The 23327-nt window shown below is 50.8% G+C and overlaps 1 protein-coding gene across 1 annotated transcript in view; it reads right to left on the bottom strand.

Annotated features, from left to right (window-relative positions):
* Positions 1 to 23327, bottom strand: part of ASTN2 (astrotactin 2) — a 252911-nt gene that overhangs the window by 55953 nt on the left and 173631 nt on the right. Inside the window, exons 18-19 of the mRNA XM_015644984.3 lie at positions 21621 to 21754; positions 20328 to 20476 (exon numbers count right to left, since the gene is read on the bottom strand). Coding sequence (XP_015500470.1) covers positions 20328 to 20476; positions 21621 to 21754 — 283 coding nt within the window. The remainder of the gene's footprint in view (positions 1 to 20327; positions 20477 to 21620; positions 21755 to 23327) is intronic.

Below are 23327 nucleotides of genomic sequence, written 5' to 3'. Positions count from 1 at the left end.
AGGCAGGACAGGGAAAGGGAAGGCAGGACAGGGAAAGGGAAGGCAGGACAGGGAAAGGGAAGGCAGGACAGGGAAAGGGAAGGCAGGACAGGGAAGGCAAGGCAAGGAGCACACGGTGAATGGCAGGGCTGGGGCTGGCTGAGTGCAGAGCGACCCAGACGGGGCCCCCTCGGCTTCCCAGCCAAGGCAGGATGGAGCAGCCCAGCTGCTCGGGCTTGGCTTCTCCTTGCATGGCAGCTGGGGGGGAGAGCCAAGCACAGGGAGAGACGAGGAGCGTGTGCCTGTGCAGGGGGCTGCAAACACCCTCCCCTCAAACATCCCCCCAGCTTGGGGTAAGGGGGAAAGGAATGAGGAGTTAGTAATTAGAAGGTGAAATCAGGACATAAAAGAAGCAGAAAATCATCTCAAAGGGTGCTTTTTCTTTTTAAAGGTTTCACCAAGATTTTTGCTTTTCCCCAGGGTGTCCTTTGCAAATCAGGCCTCACTGCAAAGGCTATTGGATATGACTCTGACGTCAGCAGGGAAAAGGTCCCCAGACTCTCATTAGAAAGAGGAAGAAAAAAAAAAAAAAAGTCTATCCTTTTTTTATTTCTCCCCCTGACCAATTTAACCTTTTCAGAACAATAAACAGACTGGTTACAGGACGAAACCAAACAAGAAAAAGGGCCGTGTGTTTTGTTGCTGAGGGACAAGGGAAGAGCTTGAGCTGGCACTGCAGCTGGGCAGCCCATGCTCCCCATCCTGGCTGGCTCAGCACCCAGGGACCCCTGGGCAGCAGCACTGTGCCCACAAACAGGGTTGCTTTTAACCCTTTGCTAGTCTGGGCACTGAACATTTCATCACCCTGGCATCAGAAAGGAGTCCTGTGAGGCTGTGGGATGCAGGGACAGCTGCTTTGGATGGGGAGAGGGACCAGCCAGTGGTACCCAAAGATCCTGACCCTGCTTCTGACACAGCCACAGTGGCAGAAACCAGTGAGCAGGGTGAAAGGCTGCTCTGCCTTGCCCTGTGTGCAGGGACAAACTGAATTACTGAATGACTGTAACCCCATCTTGCTGAAGAGGCTCCATGGGTGAAGTCCTGCAGCAGCTCCCCATATGCCCCTTGCAGTCTTCCCACCCATTTTGGAGAACACTTGGATGTCAGGGTTTGCATGATCCTTGCACACAGGTTCTGAACAGGAGAAGTGTAAGGTTTTCACTGGAAAAATAAAGCATCAGTATTCAGAGCCCTTGGTTGCCATTCTGGGAGAGGATAGAGGTGCCTACGAGGCTCTGAGAGTCTGTGCTGAGTCAGGAACTGTCCCAGCCATGGAGATTGTGCCCAAGTCTCTGGAAAATAATTTATTTAAGTTTTAAGGGTCACACATAAATTAAGCAGCCTTTTCCAAATCGTAAAGATGAAGCTTGTTGGGTGCAGTACATGGGACTGTGATGATGGAGCCTGTGATACCCTGGGTGGGCAGCAGCCCAGGGGGAATATTTGTTCACCCCATGTTATTTTGCACCTGATTTTCCCAGTCTGGGGTGGGCAGATGCTGCTGAGCAGATCTGACAGGGCTCCTCTGAGAACTGGGCTGCTGCCCTTCTGCAGAAGTGGAGGAACAAATCACCCTGAGGTGGGAAAAAGATGCTGTGAGTGGCAGATCCAGCTGAAGGGCTGGGCACCTTCTCCAGTCTTCCCATTCCATCTGGAGCCATGCAGGACCTCCCTGCTCCCCACCCCCTCCATGGGTTTGTTCTGCTGGGGGATTCTGCATGGTTTCCCTCTCCTCTTTCTGGGTGCCCTTGTGCCCTGAGCAGCCCCTTCCCTTGGGGTCTCCATGGAGTGAGGACACAACTCCCCAGCTGCTTTAAACCCTGCCCAGCACACCCTAAAAGCACAGCACCCCATCCCACATACTCTCCCATCCCTCTCCAGGAGTTTTCCTTGGTCCCCACTGCACTGTAGGGATGCACAGCTCTGTTCCCTGCTGCCAGGGGTGGATGGAAGCACGCTGGGGCTGGATACCAGTTGCCCCAGTTCAGCTGTGCTGGCAAGAGAGAGGACAGGAGCTTTGGCCAGATCTCCACCCAGCCACGTCCCTGCAGGGTGGGGAGGGAGGAAGCAAGAGGCTCGCTGCTGCTGGCTGGCCCCAGGCTTGGCTTGCCTGTGCTGGGGCGGGTGTGCAGACAGGGCTCTTCCCTCTCCCTTTTCCTTTCCATTTTGCACTTCACTGTCCAGGGCAGCAAACGTGGAGCCCATCAGCCCAGAAAGAGGGGGTTGCTTTCCCACTGCTCCCCTGTCATTCACACCATCACATCTGTCCTGTGGCACTGCCAGCCACACATGGGCAGAAGCCTCAGCCCTTCCCTGAGGCTGATGGGCATGTGCTGGGCTGGACAAGCCCAGGACAGCTTGCAGGGACCTTTCTGGGACAGACAGATGATAAACCCTGTGCAACAGTGCTGGAACCTCTACAGGTTGTGTCCAGAACATTTTCTCAGCTGATGCTGAACTCATGAAGGGGTGGAGCTCATCAGCAGTGGAGAGGGAAAGCAGTCCTGTTGTTTTTGGGATTAGGATGCAATCTCCTCAATTGCCTGCCCCTTGCACAGTCCCTCCTGCCCTGGCCATGGCTCAGGACTTTCTCAAACCCCACAGAACATCAAAAGGTGCTGAACCTTGTCAAAGGGGAGGGGATAGAAAACAGCAGAGGATTCCACGCTTCTTTTGCTCACCTGGTCTCAAGCCTTCACCTTTACAGACATTCATTCCCTTCTCCCCTTTCAGTTCCCTACCCTGGCTAAGCCCCCAGCCCAGCAAAGCCAGCCTGACTCAGACATCACCTTGATTTTACCCCAAGGAGGCTCACAGGGGGGATGCCCACCTGCCAGTGCCAAAAGCAGCTTTGTGTTGTACAGGATAATCCTGGGGGGGTGGTGATAAAAATCTCCTCATCCCCATGGAAATCGAGCCATGTTCCTCACATACCTCCACTAATTCAATTTTACACTGTGTGAATAGACCTGCCAAATCTTTATTTTTCTTTCTTCTTGAGAAGTTCACAACAGAGGGGTACAGTGGGCAGGGGTGGGGGGCATGAGGGAGGGGTGGGCTCTCTCCTGACTCTCCTGAACCTGATCTCTGCAATAAATGGTCATGCTTGGTCCTCTTCAGGCATGGTTCATTACTCTCCTTTCAAAACATGTGGCTGAGTATGAAGGGGGAGAGAAGTCTGGAGTAAATATGTGATTGCTTGGAAATACCTGAGCCAGGAGGATTTTGGATTTAGGTGAGTATAAGGACCAAAAGACCCCAAAGAGCATCCACTCCAGTTCTGCTATAGCTTAGCCTAGTGTGGACCACAGCTTGTCTCACCCTTAGTCTCCACTTCTAAGATGCCCCAGTTGGGATTTCCAGCCCCACCACACCCTCCTGGTGCCCTCTCCCGTGCCAGGATTCCCCAGCACACCTTGCATTTATCCAGGGCTGCAGATCAGGGTCATATCAAAGAGTCATAGAATGGTTTGGGTTAGAAGGGACCTTAAATCTCCACTTGTTCCCACCTCCTTCTTGGGACACCTTCCACTATCCCAGGTTGCTCCAAGCCCCATCCAACCTGTCCTTGGACACTGTCAGGGATCCAGGGGCACCCACAACTTCTCTGGGCAATCTGTGCCAGGGTCTCATCACCCTCACAGGGAAGAATTTTTCCAAAGATCTAATCTAAACCTCCACCTCAGCAAGGACACTTGTGGCTTTGGCACACACCAGTGCTGTGAGTGCTCACTGTGGCAGGGACCTGGATGAGGCCAATGCTTGGGAGCAAAAACATGCTGCAAAAACTCCTTATGATCATAAGGATCACTCCTTATGATCTCCTCGAGAGCTCCTTGGGTTTGCATCTGCACTAGCAGATGTTTTTGCACCTGCAACAGCATCTGCAGCTAAATGTCTCTGCAAAACCCCGATGGATCGTGTGACATCTGACACAGCACAGGGTCTGGGTACAAGAAATCCAAAAAGGTGCCTTTACATAGAGATAATCTTTTTAAGTCCATACAAGACCCATTCAGAGAATACACACAGGGAAAATGCTGGCTCCACGTTCCTGAGTCCGCCAGGAGATTTCCTGGTGGGCAAATAACTGTACAAGCAAATGCATTTTCACAGGAGATTTGGTCTGGAGCCCTGGGTCTGCTCCAGCACCAGGGCTGACACTGGAAAGCAGATGGGAAGTGGCCTGCTGAGCCATCAGCCTGGAAATCTCAGCCTCTAATTGCAGCTGGGACAGTGGAAGGTGTCCCTGCCCATGGCTGGGGCTGGGAGAATGTGATCCCTAAGGTCTCTTCCAACCCAAACCATTCCATGATTCTGTGATGCCTCACAAGCCCTTCAGATGTGATTTCCTGCATGTGGGGCAGCAAACACAGGAGGACAGGCCATTCTGATCAGGTACTCAGTTTCCAAAGGAAGTCTGATTTTGAAACTTTTCAGAAATTTATCCCAAGTGGAACATGGATTGATCAGCTCTGCTGGTGCAAAAGGCAACTGTTCAATTGAACCTGGCAAAATGTGAAGTGAGGAGCACAAATTCCAGGGCTTTGATGAAGTTATTAATGAGGGTGTGTGAGATTCTGGAGGTCTCAGTTATCAGAAATGAGAGGCAGGAAGAGGAGGAAATTTGGATTCTAGTAAGTAAATAGAATAATGGAATGGAAGAGACCTAAGAGATCATCTTGTTCAAACCCCTGCCATGGGCAGGGACACCTTCCACTAGACCAGGTTACTCAGAATCCCACCCAGCCTGGTCTTGAGCACTTCCTGGGATCTGAAATCTACAGTTTATTGGATACAGACACATAGAAAACAGGGAATTCAGTAATGCTTGCAGGATTAAAAAGAATGAATGAATAAATAAATAAGTGTATATATGAAAAATCTGATAATATCCAACAGGCACAAAACAGCTAAACTTGAGGGCATTTTACATTTTATTATTTTACATATTACTGGAGCTTTGATGTATTTCATCCTTCCAAACAGCCTACACTAAGCAGCTGTAATATCTACAGCCTCTCATGGCTACTTGAAATGCAAATTAACAACATATTCCAGTCTTTAACTTTCACATTCAATAACTCAGGCTTTTTTTTTTTCTTTTTTTTTTTTATATTCTTCTTCTCTCTGGCCTTTTTTTTTTTCTAATTTTGCTGTGAGATTACCCACTAGTTTTCTTTTAAACCTTAAATTACTCTCATGCATTCTCTACATTAGTTCCACACTGAAGCTATTTGTTTGGGATTAGTTATACTTACCTAACTGGAGGGGTGCAGGGAGGATTACTGGGAGTTTGCAGAGGGCTCTGGCAGTGGAAAGCACTATCTAAATGCTAAGTGTTATGAAGTGAGATGAGCTATTTACTGACCCCCACTGGTAATATCCCCCCTTCCAAATTGGACACAGAAATTGAAAGAGCAGAATCCTTTTTTTGGAGAGACAAATAGTGACAGAAGGCCAAGGCAAGGTCCACAAATAAAAGAAATCCTAAAACATCACTTAAGGTCAAAAAGGAGCTGGGTTTATCACTGAAATGAATAAGCAGCAGGACCCAGAGCAGGGCAGGGAGGCTGCAGGGGGGCAGAAGGCAAACCCACACTTTGTGGGATCTTCCCTCCAGCCTTTCCCCATCATCCATCACACAAACCAAGCCCCCAAACAGCTCCTCTGGCTACAACCTGCAGCCTGGCTCTTAAACAGAGACAGACCCAGCTCCTGTTCTTTACAAAGAGGAGTTTTACTGATGCAATGTGACCTTTTCCTGGGCAATGGTATCGATTGTTTCATCCTGCAGGTCCCAAGAGAGATCGGGGTCTTGTTGGGAGAGGTTTTATATGCATACACATGAGCAGACAGCTCCTGCCTCAGGGAGCTGGACACAGTGATCCTCAGGGGTCCCTTCCAACCTGAAATATTCTGTGAAATACTGTCACCATCACAGTTCAGACACATATGGCAAAAAAATCCAAACAAACCCAAATCAACCCATGTCTTTGACAAATTTACCACAGTGGTATTTATTGAGGTGGGAGGGTTAAGGGGAACATGGCCTTTATCCCCAGAACAGACCCTGAACCTTGAGCTGAACCCCTCCCAGTCACAGCCTGGAGAATCCAGAGAGAGATGGAGGAATGAGGGAGAAGGGCACAAGGATGAAGAGAAAAATGGCTTTGTGTATATGTGGAAGCTTTGGGAAAAAGCTTTGTTTGAGAACATGATGAGGAGATGAGGAAGTGAGGGGATCCTTGTTGAGGAGCCTGTTGTGGAGGTGATTAATGTGAAAGTGTTGGGAAGAAACTCAGGGATATTAAAGAGGTCAATATCCAAGAGGAAAAGGGATGAACTAACATTGTAAGGTTGAGTGATGGAGCTCTGATCAGCCTGGTCGAGTTGAAGATGTCCCTGCTGACTTCAGGGGAATTGACATGGTCTGTGAAGGTCCCCTACAACTCAAACTATTCCATGATCCTAACACAGGCTCTGGGGTGGGATTCTTCCCCCAGAAAAGATCCAGTACAAAGCCCCAAGCTCTCCTGTCCTCAATTCCTCAGCTCCTGGCATGGGCAGATGGTGAACAGGCACCAGAGCTGACAGTGAGAGCCTCCATGGGGACACAGCACCGGGTTGTGTGGGCAGCCAGGGGGTCTGATCATGTGTGAGGACACAAGCAAAGTGGGCAGAGGTCTCACAACTCCCAGATGAGCCACTGGAGCATGAGGAGCATGGGGGAATGGTGTTTGGGATTAGCTGCTGACTAACAGAGGACAATGTGTCCAACCCCTGCTCCTTTTTTCCCCATTTTCTTCTCCAGGTAGAACAGTTGGGTAAGCAACAGCTATAACCTTCCCTAACAAATCCCATCTCACTGAGTAATTCTCCAGAATGGAACTCAGCAGGAAAAAGTCAGCACAGGCACTGTGAGTGCATCCTCACAGATGCAGCTTCCAACCCATGGCTGGACAGGAAACCCTCATCCACAACCAGAGGAAAAATAGGAGACAGCATCCTCCAGCCCCCACACTTCACCCACCAGGGACCAACACATCCATATTGTCCTTTTCCCCAGCCACAATTATACCATGAATTTGACCTTAGGTTTTGTAACAGTCTGGGGTGACGAAGATGCCATTCTCGACATAGCTGATGTTTGTGAAAGAAACAAATGAGAAAAGGAATAAATAAGCAAAGGCCCGGCCGCAGACTGCGCCGGGTTCCGCTGTGGTTGGCATTTCCAGCCTACAGTGGCTGTGGTGAGGATGACAAACTGGGGTGGCCAGGCAGGGCACTGTGGGCTGTGGGGTCAGTGCAGGACTGGTGCACCCACCCTGCAGGGATCCCTTGCAGCTCTCAGCATCGCTGCAAGCGCTCACAGGCTCTGCAGTGGGCACCTTGGCTCTGCAGGTCATCACATGGAGAGATGTGCTTGCCCAGAAATTCTTCTGGAAAGGTGTGGGGAAAGGGTAATGGATGTGCTCAGCCTTTAATTCCCTCTGGCAGAGATAAAGCCCTGTTTTTCTGGACTTGCTGACCTACTCAATAGCCTCAGGCAGGTGCCTCCAGGTGCCCATGGGCAAGGAGCTGCCCCACCACACACCGTGCTTGGTCCCAGCAGGGACCACCAGACCCTAACAGAGCCACGACACTGTGTGGAGGACTCTTGGGAAGCTCCCTCAATTATCCAGGAATCCAGACAAGCTCCCTAACTGGGAAAAAGAAATCTCTTGCTGATTGCTCCTAGAGCAGAGAGAAGGGGTATGGCTCCTCATTCTCCCTGCAAGCTTTAAGAGCGTGCAAAAAACAGCATTTGCAAGATAATTTGGTGGTCACAGGGGACTGGGTTTTATTCCTCAATTGAAAACTGGCTATTAAACATCATTTAAAGAACAAAATAAAAATAAAACAGCAATTTCTCCTTTCATTCTCTCCCTATCATCATCATTAACCTTCTATCTGCATAATACCCCTTTGCCAAGGATCTTCAACAGAGCAATAAAATTTTAGTACTTAAACCTTATCAGTGCGCTGGAAGGGAGTATTCTCCTCATTTCAGAGAGAGGGAAACCAAGGCACAAAGAACTGAAATGACCTGCTCAAAGTCACACTGAAAATTATTAGTCAAGCCAGGAATAGATTCCCCAAGCCCTGAACCCCGGGAGGCAGCGGCCCACAGGTATGCTGCTCTTACAGGCCAATTAGCTTTTATGGAAACGTTTAAGGAAACATTTCCTTTCACAGACTCTGCCTGCTAATTTACTCCCGAGCTTTGTCATCTGCGAGGGAAAGTGTCTCAGTTTTAGGCTGTGATGGAACAACTCGGCCCCTTCCCTGGCTTGAGACAAATGTGCTTTCAGCCAGATCTGACAGCACAGAGCACCCTGCTACACGCTGCTTAGAAAGGGCTGGGAGAGGTTTCTCTGTGGGTCCCTGCCTACCAATTAAGCCTGATTGCAGAGAGTTCTCAAAGCAGAGGGTTCTGTGCACAGACACAACGCTGGGCGCGCCAGGGCTCCGGGTGCCGAGGCAAGATTGGCTTCTCTGGCCACGGCTGCTGGGCTTGAGCTGATTGTCCACCCAAATCCTCACCACCCCAAAAGGAAGGGAAAGCGAGGCAGGGGCAGAAGAGAGGAGGGCAGAAGGGATGGGAGAGGGTGAGCTGGTGCAGGAGAAAAGCAGCTCCTTGCTTGCTTTCCACGGCTCTCCGTGGAGAAACAGTTAATGGCTTGGGAGGTTTCCACCCTTCCAGGACGGAGCCTTTTCCTCCCCTTTCGAGTGCCCCCTGCCTTCCTCCTCCAGCGACTGGGAAGCTGTGACTGCTCTACACCGCTGACACCTCGGCTGCTCTGGAAACCCATGAACTGTTTGAGAAAGGTCAGCTGGCAGCCGCCGCATCCCTTCTCCTGCCTTCCCAGCCCGGATGGCCTTGGGCAGTGCAGGAGCCCCCTCTGTAGGCAAACACCCACAGTTACCAGCTCTTTCTGCTCCTTGACACGTTTTTGCACCCCCTCTTTGTCCTACCCGACCCCTCTTCACCCACCCCAACCCAAGCCCCACCACGGGGCCAGGGGGAGAGTGGGGTGGCAGAGCTCGGTGCCAGCTGGGGATCAGGGCTCTGTAGCCAGTCCTGTTACACGTGATGTGGGCTGAGGGTGGACATCCCACAGGACACCAGATTTGTCATCAACAGCAGATACCTTGTCAGCTTGCTGTGGCAAAATAAAATAAGCGTGTCCTTCTACAGTGCCAGGCTTTGGTGTGTTTCCCATGCTCTCTCTCCAGGCTCTCCAAAGTCATCACCTGTTTTTCCCCTGGTCTCTGGCCAAACCCAGCTCCCCAGCACTGCACAAGGCCTTTCCCAGCCCTTTGGTGCCATGGTGCACTTCTTCCTAGTACAGAAGGAAGTCATCTGCTCCCAGTGCTTCTGTCTCCTGCACCTCCTCATCCTAGCTCTGCACATCACCAGGTGAGGCTCCCCAGCATTGCCACACCTGCCCCAAAACCAGTCTTAAACCCAGCTTTGCTTCCAAACTGCCCCATTTGGTCCATAACCTATGCTGCAAATCCACTCCCCAGAACTCATGAACACCAGACTGGAAGTAGCAGAGGCAAAATTCCTGCCTGGATGTAAACAAGCTCCTTTCTTCCCAAAAGAGGAGTTTTTGTGGGGGTGGGAGGTTAGCTGCTGAGTCAAGGTCTTCTGGCAGTCATTATCAGCCACTACTCCCACAAAAACTTGACCACAGCCTTTAAGAAAAGTGTGAATTTGGCCGTGTTTACTGCTCTCTGTCCCCAGCAGTTCCAGATCCTCCTCCTTGGAGATGCTCAGCCTCTGTTCACCGAAACCCCTTCCATACTGCCTGCCCTGCCACACCCGACACTGCCACACACCCAGAGTGCTTCCTGCAGCCTCCGAAGGATTTGCTAACCTACAGAATTATACAATCATGGATGGTTTGCACTAGAAAAGACCTTAAAAACCATCTTGTTCTAATCCCCTCTCACGGGCAGGGACACCTCCCACTATCCCAGACTGCTCCAAGCCCCATCCAGCCTGGCCTTGGACACTTCCAGGGATCCAGGGGCAGCCCCAGCTGCTCTGAGCTCCCTGTGCCAGGGCCTGCCCACCCTCATAGTCAATAACTTCTTCCCAATATTCCTTCTAACTCTGAGGTCTGTCAGTTTGAAGCCATTCCCCCTTGTCCTGTTATTCCCAGCCCATCCCCAAAGTCCCTCTCCAGCTCTCTTGGAGCCCCTTTAGGTACGGGAAGGGCCCTGAAACTTTCTCTTCTCCAGGCTAAATAACCCCAGATTTCTGAGCCTGTTTCCACAGGACACCAAGAACCCCTCATTTTGTTTGGTCTCTAGTTTGGAGAAACATCCTCTTAGCCTCTGTCTGAAGCCCAAACATGCTACTGCTCACACAGATGTGCCCTTATGATAAATGCAGGGGGAATATTAGAAAGGAAGATGATGAAGACCCCAAGCCAATTTGTAGGCACCCTGAAATAACTTGATTTCTCTGGTGTTCTGGGATCACTTCTCTCCAAGACGTAACATTATTCATTTTCATTCTGAGAAGTTTCAGTGTGTAGCAAAAGTATCTCAGGCTCAGTAATGAGGCAAGAAATCGTGCTTACGTAGCTGAGCAAGTAACATCATTCAACTTTCCTGTCCTTGTGGTGGATGAAAAATGATTGGAGAATAAATTAATCCTAATAAATGCAGGATTCTGATCGGGCATACCAAACCAGCAATGTGTCTGCAGGATGAGCAATTGATGAAGTCATTGCTTCAAAGGTGCCTTGATGCAATTAGTCACCTGTAAAACATGCAGCAGAGGAGAAAATGCCTTTCCTTTTGTTAAGGAGCAGGAAAATGCTCTGTGCGTCCGAGTGATTTATGGGATACAGCGCAGCAAAATGAGAGCGTGCGGCAATTAGGGTCGTTCTCTTGGAGATGAAAGGCCAGGGAGAGATGAGTGAAGGGATGGACAGGATGCAGAAGGGCCAGATGGAGGCACAATGCCAACACCACATTTCTGTGCTGTTGGTTTATCACAGGGATTATTTCCCCCTCTCACAAATCCTTGTGGGGGGGATTGGGCTGCACATGTAAAATTGGTGCCACTGAGGATGAACCAAATCATTAATCACCAGCGTGAGTATCCATAATTAGAGCTGCTGGGAGTCACAGGAGCAAGAGTCAAAGGCTCTAACAGGATTATGGATAGATCTGGATTTCTTTATGACTGATATTTATTAGCAGATTAAAGGAACCTATCATGTGCTTGAGGATGAGCACAGGGGCAGGGAAGCAGGTATTTCCCATCCCAGCCCTGCTGCCCAGGATTGCACCCACTGCACTGTGCCTACCACTGACCACTGAGAGAAGGAAAACTGATAAATTTCAACAACTCCACTGTTCAGATTGGGAAATGGAGGCACTCAGCAGTCATGACCAAAAATCATGTGTGGACTCTACATCCAGAAGAGCCAGTTAGGAGCAAGGGCACTAAATTTGTGCACAGTTAAAGTTCCTGTGCTGGCTGCTCTCAAGCCCCAGAAGTTCCCACTTTGGCTGCAGATTATTTTCAGATCTCAGCTCTGTGGGGAGCCCCAGGGCAAGGCACCCTCCCTGCAGCACACAGGGTGCAGGATGAGCCCAGGGCTGGGAGTCAAGGGGAGCTGGCTGACCCAGAGTGGGGCTGGTCCCAGTGCAGTGTTCCCATGGACATTCCAGCTGTTTGCAGCTGGAGGACACAGCAGATGCCGAGCAGCTGACCCTCACACAGCTGGAGTGCCTGTCCAGCCACCCACCTCTGGCACTATCCCAACAAACTGGTGGCTTTCCAATGTCCCCCATCACAGGCAAAGCGTGAACTTCCAGGGCTTGAGAGCAGCCAGCACAATAACTGTTAATTGTACATGAATTGTGAGCCCTTGCTCTTAACTGGCTCCTCTGGATTTACAGTTTTGGCCTCAATTTCCCAATCTGAACAATGGAGTTGGTGAGATTTATTGACTTCCACAGATGACAGAACAGGATAAAGGAAAGCCAGGTATTTTCTTTTACACTGTACAAGCTCTCCTCTCACAGCACAGCCTGAACTGCCCTCCTGAGTGAGCCACGAGGGGAGCAGTGGGGAATGGGGTCCCCCAGCCACACCACAACATTCCCTGAGTCCACCCAGGCAGGTGTTCAGGGCTGGCACCAGGGAAACAGGCAGTGAGCCTCACCCAGTGTCTCTGAATTCCAGCTCTTCCCAGTGGGGGTAATCATCATACTGGGAAGGTGCTAGGACAGGTCAGCCAAGGATGGCAGAATGACAGCAGGAGCCTGGCTGCTCTGTGGGAAGAGCCATTGCCATGCTCCAAGCTCCAGTGAGGTATTTCCTATCCCAGCCTCACCCTATTTCATCAGTGTGAGTCATCAGACCACCATGGAAAACCTCAGGATCTTGCTCCTGCAGTCGTGATCAGAAACATCCTTTATTAAATTAATGGCCATCCCCTATCTGTCATCTCACTGTTAATAAAAAGAAATGAGGGCTGGAAGGAGTGTTGCAGACTGGTTCCTGGAGCCAGGCTTGTCTCAGCAGAACCTGCATCCAGCAGCTCTGCAGAGCTGCTCCCAAACACAGGAGGAGAACACAGCAGGAACAGGAAGGGGTTTTAACCCACAGAACCAACAACTCTGCAGCACAAATGTGGTGGGTCTCCCTTCTCCAGGACACCTTGGGATGCTGCTTCAGGGCAGGGTTCCTCACCAGTACAGCTCCATAACACTTATTTGGCCACAGGGACAAGCTCATCTCACGGGCTCTGACTAGATCAGTTCCTCAAATGCATCTCTCACACGGGACAGAGGGGCACATGCACTGAAATGCTCATTATCTGATCCCCTCTGGGGTGAATCCCTTCGTGAATCCCTTCCCCACTACTGGCACTATGTGGGGGAGCAAGGAGGAAGATCTTTATTTGGTCCAACCAGTGGCACTTGAGAGTACAAAGGCTCTTCTATCCCAAGGATCCAGGGGGACACGATGCCCATTTGGAAAAAGGCACCCTCTGCCCTGTGAACGAGCCCCAGCAGCAGCAGGCCAGCACCACCCACCCCTCCCTTCTCCAAAGGAGGGGTCATGGTCCTGTCCTCTGGAAGAGCAGGATTACAGGGGTGGAAAGAGTTCACAGAGAGTTGCTCCCAGCAAAGCCCAAGTCAAGCTGATGCTGAGATAAGACTGTTCCCTGACCCCACCATGCAGGCCCTGTCAGTGGGAATGCTGCAGAGTACCCACCCTATCCCCCATAACCCAAACTAGCCAGAGCAGTATTTCCTATTATGTCTCCATAACCTAATCTGACCCCCTCTAGGGTCTCCAGATTAATATCAGGGAAACCTCACAAGTCCAATCACCCAATTACAGGGAGGAAAGGTTTATCCTATCTAAACAGCACAAAATGTAACCTAGACCCAGCTGTCCCTCACTTCTAAGAGCCAGATCTCAATCCCTGGCAAGCTGAACAAACTGGGAAGGGGTCATGGGGGAGATGGGGAGGGTCCCTCTTGTATCATATGAAACCTTCAGGAGGAGCAGATATTTTAATTGGTAAATCCCTGGACTCAGGTTTAATCCCTCTCCATTTTTTCTGAACTTCCCTCACACTGGAGCAACATGGGGAATAGATGACAGGCCCCACCTTGAGCCACTGCCCAACAGGAGGAGGCCCCATCACTTTGGTGAGCAGAGGATGGTGGCTCTCAGGGCACACAGTGTACCCAGCCCAGCCAGGAGAGGCAGAGGGGAAGGGTTGGTGCCACCACGTGCCACTGAACAAGGAGGTGTCTGAGGAATGGTGAGGGTTAGAGCAGAGTTGATGCTGGCAGGACAGAGCAGGCACCAGACACAATCACAGCTCAGGACAACAGCAACATCCCTCCTGGGGCTGGGAGGTTTCAAACAGGACAGAATAGGTTGTCCCAAGGCAGTCTTTGTGCCTCTTTGGATCCCTTTTCTATCCTCATTTCCTTCCAGAGAAGCATGGAGGGACCCTGGCTAACTTTTTGGATTGTATTTCAGCCACCTGACAACACTGAATGCATGGGAAACCTCAGCTGCAGCCAGAGGGCTGGAAAGCAGATTCCCCATCCCATTCAGGATATCATCCCAGGCTTTGGCTAGAATGAGAGCAATATGCAAAATCTCCAGGAATATCCTACCCTGGCAGAGGATCTCAGTCTGGGCGTCACTCAGAGCCCATCCAAAGGGAAGACCCAGATTCTTTGCTCAGTGAGAATGCCCAAGTTTCCTCCCAAAGCAGGTTGTGTTGCATCCACAGATGCCCCAGAGCCTGTATTTTCCACATAGCTCAGGGCTGCATTGCCAAGCACCAGCTTTGCAAACACAGACTGAGCTTCCCTCCAAATTCCAGCCACAATTTATTGATTAAAAAAAGCCTGTCTAGTCAATAAAGGCTCCTATGAGAAAGTTCCACTGCTCTGCACTCACATGCCGTGATCCGTCTGGCTCTGTGAGCAGCCTTGGCTTTTGATGCTTTCTGACAAGATGGATTTGTGGCCTTGACTTTTCCAGATCAGGAGAAACTTAATCCTAGAGGATAAAATTACAGACTAGTAAAAAAGCTCCATGACTGGCCTCATTAACTGCCATGTAAGAAGTTCAGAGGCTTCTTAGCTAGAAGGCAGCATCTACAGCTTTCCTTGAGGGAGAGGCAGCTCTGAGCAGACAGCACAAAGCCCTTGGCAAACACAGTGCTCCTGAAGTACATGACACACTCGTGGCACCAGCCAGGCTGCTCCATCCTCTGCAGACAGCAGGAAAAGGGCAGACGGTCCCAGGTCTCCACCTATAAAGTGATTTGGGAGAAAGCAAAGATAATGCCCAGTTCTGGCCAAAAGGTGTCTGGGCAGATAAAAATAAAAAACCCTGGAACAACCATATGGAAATGTGAATTAATGAAATTTTTCAGCAACTGACTCAACCCTAATTGAGAGTTGAGAACACCCTCCACCTCCCTTCTGCTTTCCAGGACACAAAAATGACACTGGTAGGTGGAAATAACTACAGCTGTCCCAGGGAGAGAGAAATCCGAGCTTCACAGTGAGGGTAATGGCCAAAATTAAGCACTTGCTTGGTGCTATTACACAACACATCCCAGGAAGCAGCTTCCAAAAACCTGACCTTCACTTCAAAGGCTTCTTCTTGAATCATCTTTCCTACTGCTAGCAAGTGAAGTGGATTCAGCACTCAAGCAGGGCAGTCTGGGTGTTGAAAACATCTTCACCCATGTGTTAGCTGCCCAAGAGGCAGGAGCAATGTTCACATATTTACCCAGCTCCTGGCTGGACCTCAAGCTTCTACAGCTTCTAAGGGCAGTGTCAACTCCTCCTGCTGCTCTGTGTGGTGCCCAGCTTGTCAGTGAGCACTCTTAAAGATGATTTTAAGGCTTATAATGGGAGTGCAATGTGGTTGCATGGAGATTGCAGTGACTCCTTTCTGACAGGAACAGTATTTGCTCAGGCCAGACAGTTTTTTCTCTTCTTCTCCCAGGTTTTCTCAGGGCAGTAGCAGCACAGATTGCACACAAGAGGGTGTCTGGAAGAGCTGGTTGCCATAGCTATATCCATACATCCCCAGCCATCCAGACACGTCACAACTGTGAAGTTATAAATAAGACACTCCCAAGCCTCAATTCAGAGCCCAACTTGCAAGTGTACAAAACACCCAGCCTTGTGAGTTGACCTCTTTCACTTTCTTTTATAGACCTGGTGCTGTGCACAGGCTCCTCTGCAGAGCAGCTCTGCTCCAGCACAGTCTGTAATGCTGGCACGGTGATGTGCTCAGCTTTCATAGAACCATACACTCCACTCCTGCACATCTTCCTGCCCTGTCTGTTGTGCAGACACCCTCCCAGGTTACCTGCTGGTTCTGCTCCACACCAGAGCTGTGGATCGAGGGCAGAAGGCTCTGAGCTGCCAGACTCTCATTCTCCTGCTCTGGGCTCTCCACCAGGCTCACTCAGCAGGCTGTGCTCCTGTTCTCCTTGCTCTGAGGATTACAAGCTCTGGATCAGGGCTATTTCTGATAAGCATGGTCACTGTCCTGGCAAAAAGACCCCAGAGCAGCCAGGATCCCATGACATCATCAGAGTTAAAGCCTGGGAGTCTCTGCTGAGATCTGACCTGTCCTGCTTGGACACAGCATCCCAAACCGAGCACTGCACTGAAGCAGGTGAGCTGTTCACCTGTTTGTGGTACCCTCTGTTCACCCCACAACATCTCCAGCTACCCCAACTCAGCTGTCAGCACACACCGAGCTGCAAAGCACCACAGAAAAGGGGCAAAACCACAGCATGGGAGCCAACACAGAGCAGGACAGAAGATGAAGGGCTGGGAGAGGGGCAGAGCCCCCTAATCCTTCTGTGATTTGCTATCAGCAGCACAGAGCCAGCACTGCACTGGGACAACACCTCATTCACAGCTGTTGTCACCCTCAACCATGGGGACAGTGAGTAATGCTTTGTTTCAGATGAGTGTTCAAAGACCCAGCAGCAACAGAGATGTGGGCACAACGGGAAGAAAACTGCACCAGGGAGAGAACTTTGAGAAAGGGACTGAGAACATCACAGCAGAAACACAGCCACCACCCCAGGAGCAACACAGCCCAACCCACAAACCCCAATCCATCACACAGCCAAGCCCAGTCCTTCCTCCTCCCCCAGACATCCCCCAAAATGTTCTAAAAACACATTCAAAGTGGTTTTTTACTTCTAAACCTTTCATTACACAAACTCACAGCAGCCTCCCCAAATGCAGGTGGGTCTGACATCCCAGGTGGCCCCCAGAGAAGGTCCATGTGGTGTTAAACCAGGCCTGTTCTCTCCTGAGGATTTCACCCTTCAGCTTTCAGACAAGGTCTCCCAGCTTAGCTCCCCAGCTCCCAACCCTAAAACCAGGGCAAGGATCCTTCTGTTTTCCAGCACAGGCTGGAAGATGCTGCAGTCCCCATGCAGGGCTGGCTCAGGGAAGGGGGGCTCAGCTGGTCCAGGGGACCTCCTCAAGGAGAAGTGGTGATTGCCCAGGTGCCAATTTTGGCAGATGCAGGGACACAGCCCATCTCAGAGAATGGAGACATGAAAAGCACTTTGCACCCCAGACATGTTATCCCCTCATCCCTCCCCCTCATCCCCTTCGGAGCTTCTTAACTTCAGAAACCTCCCTCCAGAGGAGTGTTGGAGTGACAGAAAACATTTTCCAAGCCTAATATCAGTTCCAGATGTTCACAGCCATTTCAGTTTGTACCTCACCCTGTAAAACACATTTCTCCCTCTCCCTCTCTCAAGTGCAGCGCCTGCTTGGTCCATGACATAATGCGCTGGCGGCTCGGCCGCGCACACACGCGCACACACACACACACGCTCGCACCGTCTCCAAGAGCCCCATGTTCAAACAAAGAGCATCACTCAACTACAAAGCCCTCGCACACATGGAGTTATGAGTAATTTCCACAAGTTTTAATAAACAGTTTGGGCTGTAATTGCTCTCCGTCTTCCCGGCTGGCTCCCGAGCGCGGAGCCGCTCGCTCCCCGCGCGCTGGTGTTGAAAGCGTGGTTTGTTTCACGCGCGAGTTCACCTCCTCTCTGCCTCAGATGGGCCAAGGGCTGTGTTTTCCTAAGCACCAGTAACAAGCCTCCTAAAAAAATCCTCATAGAGCCGAGGGTGACCGACCCTGCAGGCTCCTGGCTCCCTTCGCCCTGTGCTGCAGCATCCCTGTGTCATGGGGAGCCCAGCAGGGAGCAGAGGGGACCCACACTAGACCAGTCCCAAAACTCCCTCCTCTGCCCCAAGAGGAACAAATGTTCTCTGGCTCAAGGGAATGGTTACATCTGGCAGAACAAGGCAGAGGCCCAGGGGTTTTGTAAGGGTGATAGACTGGAGGCTTTTGAGGGGCAGGAGGAAAACAGAAGGCAGGTGAGGCGGGGACCAGGTACCACCTAGTTTGCCACAGGAATGAAGAAGAGGTTGGCAGAGCTCTAGCCCCAGGAATCCCAATAAGAAATGGCTACAACCTCAATACAGCAAACAAAACCACCATCCAAGTACAAATAACCCACTCATTTAAACTCAAGAGTTCCAAGGGATGAGTGGCAGCATCCTCAAGAGCCCTATAATCTTGCCAGATCTTCCCAGCCCAGAGCTGGCTTGCTCTACAAATACCTGTAATGTACCTCCAAGCAATGGGAACAACCTGCTCCTCCCTGCCAGCAGCTGGGAGACTGATCTGCCCATATCCATCAAAAGCCATCCAAATTTCATATCCCACACGCCCCTCCCAAAGATTTCCCCCTCTGGGGCTGTGTTATTGTTTTTGTGGATGCTGTTCAGATGGGAGGAGCTGTGGTGCAGCAGGATGGGTGGGTGATGGTGGCCAGGGGATATCCAGGGCAGGATTTTTGGCTGTAGAGAGCTGTAGCAGTCAGCACCTCTGCAAACCTACACAAGGTATTTACAGGAATAAAGTCATCTGGCATTAGAGGCCTGTAGGGTAAGAAAGGAATGAAGGCAGGAATGTTGTTTGGTTATAAACAACACAGAAAAAAAGGGAGAGATTTAGGATTGGCTTTTCTCTTTAATTGTTAATAGGGTCATTCTGTCCCAAACAGTCCCTCAGAGCAGGCAGAGGGGAGGGAAGCTCCCCACAATGAATTCAATTGCCTGTCAAACACATGGCAGTCATAAAAGGAAAATAATAATAATAATCTGTATTTCCTACTCTGGCTGCCAGGCAAAGATCCAGCCACTTCAAAGGAGAAACCCCAGTTTCCCTGGTCTGGCCTCACCTGACTGATGTGTGAACAATCTGGAATCCCCATCCAAAACAAAGCCCCTCCTTTGGTGGCTTGTTTTCTTTCTCCATCACTGCAAGGTGCCCCTCCAAGATAAAGAACAAACCTTCTTCCATGCCGTGAAACCAGAGATGTAACCCAGGGTCCACGGCCTGTCGGGCAACTTTGGGAGGGGATGTTGGCAAGATGTAGGAGAAGAGTCCCATGGGATGGGACTGGTGTATGAACCAGAGACCTCCTGCAGGTGTCCTGTTTGTGGAGACCCCTGCTCCTTCTTGCAGGGGTCTCCACAAGCAGCTGGACCCCCCCAGGAGGTGGGGATCTGGCTCTCTGCAGCAGAGACAGGCCAGCTCTTGTAGCACAGGATTTTTGGATATGGTGGCATCTATGCTGCAGAAGCAGAATAGATGGGCTTGAGGTGAACAGAGAGGGTGGAAACTTCCCTGTGGCTGTGATGTCTCAATGATCTTCCTGAGCCTGTCTTCCCATCAGGGAAACACAGCTAAATATCTTGCCAGTGTGCCCTGAGAGCCCATGCACATCTGCATGTGGACTGTGAGGTTCTGCACTCCAAAACCAGCCCTGTCCCAGGTAAATCTCTGCTTTGGTCAACAATCCAGCTGCTCTTGTGAGCTTCTGTAAAAAAACGACATCCAAAATGCTGAAGCAAAAAGCAGTAGGTTCTGCCTGGTTTTCCCTGCAGCACTGCCATCACTCAGGGTCTCAAGTCCTGTTTTCTGAAATCCATCATTGACTCACCCAAATCAAGTCCCATCCTTCACAGTCCTCTGCCTTTTCCAGCAGCTCCTGAAGCATGGATTGAGTTGCTGACAAAGCCTTTTTAAGGTGTAGAGCACTCAGTACAAGCCTGAGAACTGAACTCCAACCCAGAGAAGTTTCAGGTTCTCTTGGAGAAATTTTGTGCTCTTTAAATGATCTCCCTAAATATTGCAGGTTTTGACTTCCTTTGATAGGTGTGAAAGACAACTGAAAATGTCCTTTCAAAGGTGGATCACTGGTCACTGTGATTCTCTCCCACATTTGCCCTAAACCAGAACAGTCACTCACTGGGACAGACCAGGAAAGCCCTTGAGCTGTTGAGGGATGACCTTTCCTCTACAACCACCATCCTGTGACATTTCAGACTGATCCGATCAACACCTACTTCAGAAACTCCAACTCACAGCTCTCCTGCCCAAAAAATGGCAAATAATTTCCTTCTGCCTCACTGTGTTTTCACAATTCCCCTTCCCCTCAAATAGCCATGCCTGCAGGAGACTCCAGAAACTTCTAAATGGAGTGGGTTTGATACCTCATGTAACACCTTGGCTCTATGTACCATTCTCTACCGAAGCAGCTGCTCCCAGCCAGGCAGGGCACAGGAGCCCTCTGCAGCAGGAGGAGGTTGCCCTCCCTCACACCCACCTGTGTAAAGGTCTGTGTCTGTGTACTCATCCACCTTCTTGTGCTGCAGGACGTAGTCTGACACCTTGGTCCCGATGGCAGGCTGCACGTCCAGCCACTCCAGAGACACCACGGTGCTGGAGGGCTCCACGTTGGGGGAGAGCCGCAGGCTGGGTGGGAGACAGAAGGAAAACAAGACATGAGCTCTCTTTCTGGGGAGGAATCCACATCTCTAAGCAGTACCACAACCCCTAGAAAGGCCCATATTCACACGTGTGGGTGTGCCCACAACGCCCCAAGGACAGAGGTCACAGGGGCAGAGCAGGGTCTGAGCATCACACGACTTCCAGCTGAAGTTCAGCTGAGTCCAGCCTATTGCAATGGATGCCCTTGGGAGTGTCCCCCTGCTCCTGGAGAAGGCAAGATCATGCAACCCCAAAAATCTCATCTAAAGGGGTCTCCATTGTCTGGGACAGCTGCTGAACTTCAGCAAGGTAAGCAAGGACCAACACCCCAGGAGGAAATCAGGAGAGGATCCAGGTTCTTGAAACCCAGCAGGGCTGAGTCCACAGGAGAGGAGGGTCAAGCCAGCATCACCAGTGAACAAAGGGGAGGAAGGGAGAGAGGGGGAGAAGCAGTGTGAATTCACCCAGCTGCAAACCTCTGAGGGGTGTGGGCAAGAGCCAGAGCAGGGCAGCTGCGCAGGAACTCCTGCCCAGAGCAGGAACAACGTGGGCTAGGATGAAGGCAGAGGAGCTCTGTGCTCCTGGCTGTGCTAATGCAGAGGCGTCCACTCCCTCTGCTCCAGGGTAGATGACAACACCAAGTACAGGGCTATGGAGAGTCTGGCTCCAAACACACAGCATGTTTGCTGGACTTGAGATGGGAAATGAATCCCCTCTGAGGATATTGGCTCACTAAGAAGGTGTTCTGCTCCTCGTGGCTCACTGGAGCCAGTCTTCCTGCTTTCTCAGCTAATTCCCCATCAGTTTGCTCCTGATTTGCTCTTGCTCTGACAAACCACAATGAATTGCACTGTAATTCCATTTCTTTCAACATTTGAAATCCCATTCTACAAGTCCTGCTAATCAGGTGATGAAAATCTATAAGGAAACCTTCCAGGGCCACAGCCAGAGCCAGGATATCCTAAAGGCATCAGTCACACAATGAGGAGGGCTGGACTGCAGCCCCCAGGCCCAAGGGTGCAGAAGGAGGTGCCCATGGGCTGAGCCCCTGGGAAATGGGGTGGTTCTGGTGGCTGTGACCCACAGGAAAGGGGCTGGTGATCCATAGAGGGCTCACAGGGATACGTACACAGGCGGAGGGAGAGGGCTGCAGTTCGGGAGTCCGTTCTCATCGAAGGCGTTGAGGTCGCACCTGCACCAGTCTTCGATAACATCACCTTTCCCAGAGCACCAGTATGAGCTCATCAGGGCTCCCTTGAAGGCCTGATGTGAGAACAAAAAGCGTGAACATGTGTGCTAAAGACTCGGTGAAATCTGGCCAGCGCTGGGCCGCGGGGCTGAGCAGAGCCCTGGGATCAGGAAATACAGCATGGGCTGGGGGAGTGTGTCCTCCCCAGCTCTGCCATGGCCTCTCTGCTCAGCCCTGGGCCTGGCCCTTCACCTCCCTGGGTTTAACTGAGCGATGCTGGTTCATCCCTGAATGCTTTTGGAGTGGGGATGAGGATCTCCTGTGGGGGAGGACTGAGCTGCCTGAAGCACATGAAGGTAAATCCCTCTGTGACAGCGAGCAGAATACACACAATACATGCACACTGCTGCTGTGTACAGTGAAACTCTGCCACTCCTCCCTGTGCCCTTCTGCCCAGCTGTTTCTGTCCCCCTGAGAATAAAGTAATGCCTTCCCAACAACACAGATCCCTTCCATCCTTCTCACAGGTTTGTTATTCACACCAAGCGCCCTCCTGCAAGCAAACTCCTGCTTTATCCACTTGTCTAAGGAACACTCACAATCAAAACAGCAGTATCTGGAAGGAAAAAATAAAACCTGGAAAATACTTGCAGGATGTCCCCAGGAGCCACCCTGACTGCTCCTAATAACATAACACCAATGAATCCCTGGAATAATAACTGTGGTCAGAATTGGCAAAGCCCTCTGGGTGTAGCCCCTCAGTGTCCCTGCTGTGCTCATCCCTCAGCTTGGTGTCAGTCCCCACACCGCAGGATGGGGCATCCCTCACTCCACACCCTGCTGTAGTTTGGACCAGATGGATTTCTGGTGGTTTCTCCCACTACCCTTCACCTGTATTCAAACTTCCAGCTTCAAAAACATCTCTCCTTCACACACACAGAGCCAGCATCCAACCCAACGCTGCAAAGCCACAATGCCCATCTGGAATAATCAACACCAAAACACCAGCCACTAGAACAAAGCTCTGTAACGCTTTTGACCTTTCAACTGGCACATTTGGGAGCTGAAACACCTCCACAGGTCCTCATCCACATGGAGCAGCCTTACTTGTGGTAACACTGCTCCTCCCATGAAAAGGTGCCTGCGGAAGCCTGGCCCTGGTGATATGGCCTGTGCTGCAGGGGTACGCCTAGAAATAAAGCTGTGCCCTTTCAGAAGGACAGGGACAGCAAAGGCTGCAGCACTGAGCAGAAAACTCTAGGAAAAGCGCCATCCCAGGGAGGTTTCTGAAAGGAGGAGGTATAAATAGAGCCTGACGTCAGGGCTCCCATTGTCCGGGGTTTTGTCGCTCTCCCCAAACACCCCCAGCACCTTTAACAAGGCGCCTCAAGGCTCTTGGGTCTGCAAAATTTTCTGCTTCCAGGCATTTACAAAATGGGACTGTTCCAGGCGGAAAAAATGGGAAAAAACATCCCAAAAAACCCAAGGAAGGGACAAACACGTGAAATAAAGAAAATGTGGCATTATTTTGCTCTGTTCTTTAGAAAGTATTGAAGTGCTGGGCTGGAAAGGGCATCCAAAGTAATTGGAGAGAGGGATGAAGAGAGGAGTTTATCTGACACCCAGATAAATGGATGCAGACACACG

This window comes from Parus major, chromosome 17, assembly GCF_001522545.3.
Source record: "Parus major isolate Abel chromosome 17, Parus_major1.1, whole genome shotgun sequence".
Lineage (NCBI taxonomy): Eukaryota > Metazoa > Chordata > Aves > Passeriformes > Paridae > Parus > Parus major.
Note: the sequence above shows the minus strand (reverse complement) of the source record. Positions and strands in the feature narration are given on the sequence as shown.